The 6,957-nt window shown below is 55.1% G+C and overlaps 2 protein-coding genes across 2 annotated transcripts in view; one reads left to right on the forward strand and one right to left on the reverse strand.

Annotated features, from left to right (window-relative positions):
* The first annotated feature begins 3,668 nt into the window (after window positions 1-3,668).
* Window positions 3,669-6,957, forward strand: part of LOC113202207 (probable G-protein coupled receptor 158) — a 121,900-nt gene continuing 118,611 nt past the window's right edge. Inside the window, exon 1 of the mRNA XM_052268042.1 lies at window positions 3,669-3,901. The gene's annotated coding sequence lies outside the window, so the exon portion shown is untranslated. The remainder of the gene's footprint in view (window positions 3,902-6,957) is intronic.
* Window positions 4,580-6,957, reverse strand: part of LOC127749529 (zinc finger protein ZIC 5-like) — a 137,903-nt gene continuing 135,525 nt past the window's right edge. Inside the window, exon 5 of the mRNA XM_052268043.1 lies at window positions 4,580-5,061. Coding sequence (XP_052124003.1) covers window positions 4,891-5,061 — 171 coding nt within the window. The 3' untranslated portion in view covers window positions 4,580-4,890. The remainder of the gene's footprint in view (window positions 5,062-6,957) is intronic.

Raw genomic sequence — 6,957 nt, forward strand, 5'->3', positions numbered from 1 at the left:
CTCTCTCTCTCTCTCTCTCTCTCTCTCTCTCTCTCTCTCTCTCTCTCTCTCGCCCATGGCTTTCGGCGCGCACGCGTGAGGCCGTGACGCGCCCCCCGCCGCCCATGGCGCCTGTTCCGGCGGCCGTGCCGTGGCCCCGCCGCCCCGAGACACACGACGCCCGCGAAACTCCTCTTCCGCCTCGCTGGGTTATTCACCAGGCAAAGGGCTGACAGGCCCGGGGGCGCGGGGCGGGGCCTGCGGCGCCTTCTTGGAACCCCGCTCACGCACGGCAGGAAGCAGGCTGCAGGCGGACGCGCAGGGGCGGCTGCAGGGCCATCCTGCAGGCCCAGGGTCAGCCGTGCTGAAGGCCGCGATACGCTGGGGGGGACTTCCACCGCCCCCCTTAGAAAAGGTGGTGCCCCCAGCAGCGTGCAGCGGGTAAAACGTTACCCCCCACATAATTCTGCACGAAAAATGAAATTAGCGTGGGACATGCCGTATACTCCCAGCAAGAGCTTACACACGGTTATATCATGATTATATATACATTTGCAAGGCCAACAGCAACTCATAACAAGAAAAGTTAGGATGAAGATTACATGTAACTAACCCCCCACCACCATCACCCCACTCCCGTATCCCGTCGTCCCCGTCGCAACCCCTCTTCAGTGTTCGGTCAACAACAGCAGTCATGGCGTACACAAAGCCAAACACGGAACGATCCGACTCGTCGCCCGACTTCCGCGACGCGCCGAGCGCCGGAGGGTTAGGCAACCCATCCTGCAGCCGCGCCACCTGGTAGCCTAACCCGCGCGGCGGCGCTCCCCAGCCGGCAGCCTCGCACAGAAAAAGGAAGACAGAAATAAATATGAAAACAAAAGGACTCGTTCTAAATTTACAATGTGCCCATTGCTGGGCAGGGGGTGGGTAAGGTGCGGTCAGGGGTGGCCGAGGGTGGCGGGGAGAGGCTGAGGGCGACCGGGGGCGGCCGGGGGCAGCCGCGAGGACGGGCCAACCCCAAGGGCCCGAGGGGGCGTGGAATCAACTGGTGTGCTTGCGCCCAGCGCAGCGTTCCGCTACGCTCCGCCACCCCATATCGGCCGGCAGTGCGAATCCCGTGGGTCCGCTCCTCGCGCCCACCGCACCCACTTGCACTGCCAGGAGCAACACGGATGGACCACACCCAGTCCAGCATATACTACGGTTTCTAAACGCCTAAACAGGATACAGCTGCAAAACATTTCATTTTTAGACTTCTAGTCTTCGAGATAGTCTTCGAGACTATCTCTACCAGAAAGAAGACGGCCGGCGGTGACGCGCTCCGCTGGGTTTCTTCGTTTTCCCTCAATGAAAAAAAAAAATGAATACGACACTAATTATTAAACAGATAACTGAGTCATGTGCGGTCGACTTAGAACTGAACGACAAGGGCGTGAATCAAGACATCAAAATGCCATCAGTGACGTTCGGACCGAAATGACATGCATATAATTTTCCTAGTGTCCTTGAAACACTGACACGCTGGTAAACAACCAAGAAAAAAAAAGAACACCCGTTACTTCTAATCGCTCATCTGCACGATTCGCGCTCTAATACAGAGTAGGTGATCCGCGCCGTCTTTTTAAAATGCTTATACTGTACTCGCACGGCGCTGTAAGGCGCCCTGGCGAGGGACGGCAGGCAAGCCCGCCCGCACGCGTGAATCCGGTACAGTATAAGCATTTTAAAAAGACGGCGCAGATCACCCACCCTGTACATCGGCGGGTGGCGTGGATCGTAATCAAGCTCGGAGAGGACCCTATCCGAGATAAATTACTCGATTCAGGCCTGCGCGGGTGTGTCGTCTGAGCGCATTAAAAGCGCCATGGCAACGATTCGCTCTCAGTTCACTGCTCGCTTTCAGCAGCAGCAGCAGCAGTAGCAACAGCGAGGCTTCCAGCTCAGCCAAAATGTACATAATGGTCGCAAAATCAAAATAACGATTTTCAGCAGAAGGGCGAAAGCCGCAGAGGCTTGGGGGTTGCACCTTATTACTTGGCAATAACACACACAAGCCATTTCGGATGCGGTGGTGGCGGTGGCAGCCTGCGGCGGTACGGGAGCCAAAGCGAGTGATGCGCTCGCCTGCTGCTGCTTGTTCTTGTCGATGCTACGGATAATTGAGATTCCGGAGCACCTTCGGGGCACGCTGTGTGTGTGTGTGTGTGTGTGTGTGAGAGTGTGTTTGTGTGTGTGTGTGTGTGAGTGAGTGTGTGTTTGTGTGTGTGTGTGCGTGCGCGCGCGCGTGTGTGTATGTGGTTGGCGGGTATGGGGGAGGTGGTGGGCCAGCCATCCATCATCCGCAGCATATCGGTTTCTAATCACCATTCCATACGCAGCCCCCCCCCCCATACCGGTCACGTGGTCCCCGAGCCTTCCCCCGGCGACCATACTCCGCCCTCGTACTTCGGACGCCCCCCGCACCACACTCACACACACACACACACACGTGCCCTCCAGGAATGCTTCTCGCGCCCCACACTACTACACACCTGGTGCGGTGAGGCCCTACCGCAGGCTCGACTCGAGCCCCTTGCGCTTGTCCTACCTCCTCCTCATCCTTCCTCAAAGAGGACCTCTCTGCTCCCGGGTCTTCCTCCTTCCTGCGCCCCACCGCACCCGTCCGACGGCCTCTATGGTTGTTCGAACAAGCAGGGGCGCGCGCATGTCCCCCGGGTCGCTTCCGGTGGTCGGCTCAGCTGCGGTGGCGGCGGAGGGCTGCCTCCGGTCCGGGGACAGGTGGGTGCCACCGCCTCCGCGCCGTCACACAGGCGGAGGCGGAGCGCGAGGACGCCGGCGAGGCCTCATCATCGACCACGACCAGCGCAGCGCCCCCCTACCCCTCCCCCCCCCTCTTTTTCAACCCCACGCCGCCCCCTGCCGTCAACGTCGCCGCGCTGTCTTCGTATCATCGAGATTAAAAATAGCCCACCGTGTCCGTGTCCGCCCGCCGCCTGTCACACCACGGAGACCCAGCCCCGCTCATTCCTGGAACTCGCGGTGGGCTACGGCGTCGTGTATATATGCGTCTTGCGTCGTATTTGGCATTGCTTTGCCACCGTCTCGGTCCCTTCCAGGAGTCGCGTCTCTCGTCGTCTTGGAGGGGAGGGACACCGGATTACAGAGTACGAAGAGTACCGGGTGCAGGTTGGGTAGGTTTGCCTAACCAAGAGGCTATGCCGCTTTACGGCCAGAGTGTGTCTTTTATGAAACAACCGGTACACGCGGAGAAGTACGCTCAGCCCAGGATTCATACTCGGTTGTTCTCACTCTCTCTAGGGCTGCAGGGGCAATATGGCGCCTTACGGAGCTAGGGAGTGGCCGCAATCTCGCAACACTGGGAGCGCATTCAAAGATACACCCGATATATACAACTCATCCGGGACCTCGCTGCGGACGGACTTGCCGGATTTGTCAAATGTGAAATCAGACAGAGACTGAGATAGAGCGAGCCCAGGCTCTGGCTGCTCTGGCCTGGCGGGGCGGCCCCGGGGCGGGCGCAGACCGCGCCACGCCAACTAGTCCTCGTTGCAGCCCGGCTCCGCCCGGCTTTGGTGGGGGTGGACCGGCTGGAAGCTGCGGGGTGGGCCGCGCCGTGCGAGGGGCGGTCTGGAGCGCGGCGCGCGCCCCTCCCGGACTCAGTCCCTCGCCGCGCCGTGCCCGGGCAGCACCACAGACGCTCCCGGAGACCGCCACACCGCCCGCAGACTCGCGCCGGCGCCCGCCGCGAGCGCGCGAACTGAAGGCCGCGAAAGCAGCGACGACGGAAAAGTTGTGATAAAGGAGCAAACGAAATAAACGACAGCAAAACACATAGCAACCGACCGGAAATCCATCGGTCCGGGGAGGACCGTCAGCCGCGCGAGGCACCCGCTATTAGGTTAGTAGGTACCGCCCTAGTTTTCTCGATAGTTCCTGTCCGTGTCACCCTGGTGTCACCTCGTTGTGCTGTGAGTACAAAGGACAAACACAGGGCTTTGCATATTAGACCGTTAAGCCGAGGGTGAGATCGTCGCACCGAGCGTGGCGGGACCATTTCGTAGAGACGCATAGCAGCAGAAGGTATCCAACTTATTGTCTTTTTGTTCTTGTCATTTTGTACGATTAATTATTCCGACGAGGGAACTTAGGACGCGTCGTTCATCCAGCCACATTGTTTGAGGACGAGACATGCGGATCAGTGGTGAACTCGTACACGAGCAGGCGCCAGACGGAGAGTGAGAGAGAAAGAGAGAGATAACGACAGAGCGAGGGAGAGCATGGCGGCTCACCCTTTGTGGGAAAGCCGCTTCCTCTAGGCTCTGGAGCTGTTAATCCGGCTGCTGTTTCGCGGACCGCGGCGCCCCCGCCCACCCACGTCCCGCGTGCCGGGGAGAGAGAGGACCGCGGGCGAGAGATGTTTCAATTTACCCGCGCGGAATGGAAAGAGAAGTGCTTTTGTTTCGCCGGGGCGGCGAGTGCGTGAGAATGTGGTTGGTGTTTGTGTCGTCTGCTGCTGCTTGGGCCGCGGCGGCTTGGACCAGTTAGAAAAAAGACGCACGGTAAAAACAATGTCTCATTTTTTTGAGGAAATCCCTTTGGTTTGAGGAAAGCTTCTCAGATTTCGAGGCAGTCTGGCAGTCTCCTGAGACTTATTTGGGGGAGGTTCCTCAAAATGTGAGGCAACATCCGAGCAGTTTTCCTCAAATATGGGGGGTCCTCAAAGTTTTCCCTTTTTCCTCACAAAATGAGACATTGTTTTCACCGGGCGAGAGAGAGAAAGACAGAGAGTAGAGTAGAGAGTAATGTGTCGTCTGCGTGCGTGCGTCCAAGCGTGCGCGGCACGAGTCGGAACGCCAAAAGTTTTACGGACGAATAGTCAAAAGAAACTTACTTCTTGCCGTCGTCGAAGGCAGTATAGCGCGGGGAGCAGCCGTCCTCGTGGGGGTTCCCGAGAGGCGGGCCCGCTGCACTGTGGAACTGCTGTGATGGATCAAAGGTGCCTGCGTTGCACGTTTGCACGTCGCACGCCCCACACAAGACGTCGCTGGCGGCACCCCCCTACAAAAGAAGAAAAGTTCATAACTGACTTGCGAGAAAAATGTCTTCCGTTCTAAATTGGCGGGAAATATAGGCATAACCCCATACCCGAATGTCAGCAATCATCACATTACGAGATATCAAACCGTAAGTTTAACAAGTTTACTTCCCGAGGAATTTCGAGAATATAAAAATCCATCTTTACGCTTACTGGCGAATAACAGTACGACTTTATTCTTGCACGGGTGGACTGATAACTTTACTTACTACAACTTCTATATTAGATAAAGCGTATCATCTGGTAATAAGAACAAGGCAGAACGGTGCAGTAGGTTGATATGCAACGAACACAGATCATCATTAGGACTCAGACGTAGGCCAGACCACGTCTCGCGTAACAGGCTTCGCGATATCTCACGAAACGCTGTTACGCTGCGACGCGCCTGGCGTGCATCTACCTAGGTAGATAGGTAGGCCTGTAGGCCTGCGGCGCTAACACTCGAGTCGAGCAAAAGGCGCAGACGTAAATAGGCTTTCGGCCCCAAAAGTCACAAATTTTCCTCCTAGGGGTTTTATTTTGATTAGTTGTGATTAGTTACCCCGCCGTACACCAATAAATATCTGAGAAAAAACACTAAAATGTTTTGGGGTCAGTTCCGTGTGGAAAACGCCCTCTGGCAACTAAACAGTTAGAGGTAGATCCAAACGACGAAATTTTGCTACTTCGGACTTCGGGTTCTGTTTTGAAGAGCTACGTCTCAGAATGATGAAAAACAAATATTTTCCTAAAGAAATTTTGGGGGCTTTTTGTTTTTGATTGTTTGAGCTAGAGGGCTCTAAATCGATACAGTTCTTGCTTTTTATGATTCAAAGTTACAAAAAAAAATTCACGTACTTAGCTCAAACCGTTCTCGAGTTATCGTGATGACAGACAAACAGGCACACAGACAGACCCACAGACGCGAAACTTTTTGATCACTGGAGTAATAGGCTTCGCTAATCGCTCAGCCCGAGGGGTGCCCAACTGAGGTAATCAGGTGTACACAGAGTAGGTAATCCCTGGTAATCACCGGTAATCATTGGTAATCGCCAGTAATCCTTGGTAATCGCCGGTAATCCTTGGTAATCGCCGGTAATCCTTGGTAATCACCGGTAATCCCTAGTAATCGCCGGTAATCCTTGGTAATCACCGGTAATCCCTAGTAATCGAAGGTAATCCCTGGTAATCACTAGGTAATCGTTGGTAATCACCAGGTAATCGTTGGTAATCATCGGGTAATCTTTGGTAATCACTAAGTAATCCAGCCAGGAAATTCCTGGAAATCTTTGGTAATCACTGGTAATCTTTGGTAATCACTGGTAATCTTTGAGAATCACTGGTAATCTTTGAGAATCACTGGTAATCTTTCGGAATCACTGGTAATCTGTGGTAATCAATGGCAATCTTTGGTAATCTCTGGTAATCTTTTGTCAGTGGTAATCTTCGGAAACCCTTGGTAATCATAGGTAATCTTCGGTAATCTTCGGTAATCTTTGGTAATCCTTGGTAATCGTCACTTTTTGGTAATCAGGTGTACACGATTTTTTAGAGTTGGGCACCCCTCGGCTCAGCCAATAATTCGCCTTCGCATTTCTTCTGTTTCACTCACAGCCGATTCTCCCTGACCTCTTTTTCCCCAAACGAAACGTCCTATCGTGGCACGGCGCCGTTCGGACGTGGTCGTCGTGTCGTCTGTTTAACTGGCCGCCCGGCCTCGTCCTCGCCCGCCGCAGGTCCGTGACGAGGCATGTCAGCAGCGCGTCAGCCCGATCGCCTCTGGATGTGGCGCCCCCAGCAGCTCTATTTGTATGGGTTTGGGGCGGGCGAGGCCCGACAAAACAACAACTTCAGTTTGCGGACAGTTTCAAATGGGCTTT

The sequence above is a fragment of the Frankliniella occidentalis genome, unplaced genomic scaffold, assembly GCF_000697945.3.
Source record: "Frankliniella occidentalis isolate FOCC.00 unplaced genomic scaffold, Focc_3.1 Scaffold63, whole genome shotgun sequence".
NCBI classification, from domain to species: Eukaryota; Metazoa; Arthropoda; class Insecta; order Thysanoptera; family Thripidae; genus Frankliniella; species Frankliniella occidentalis.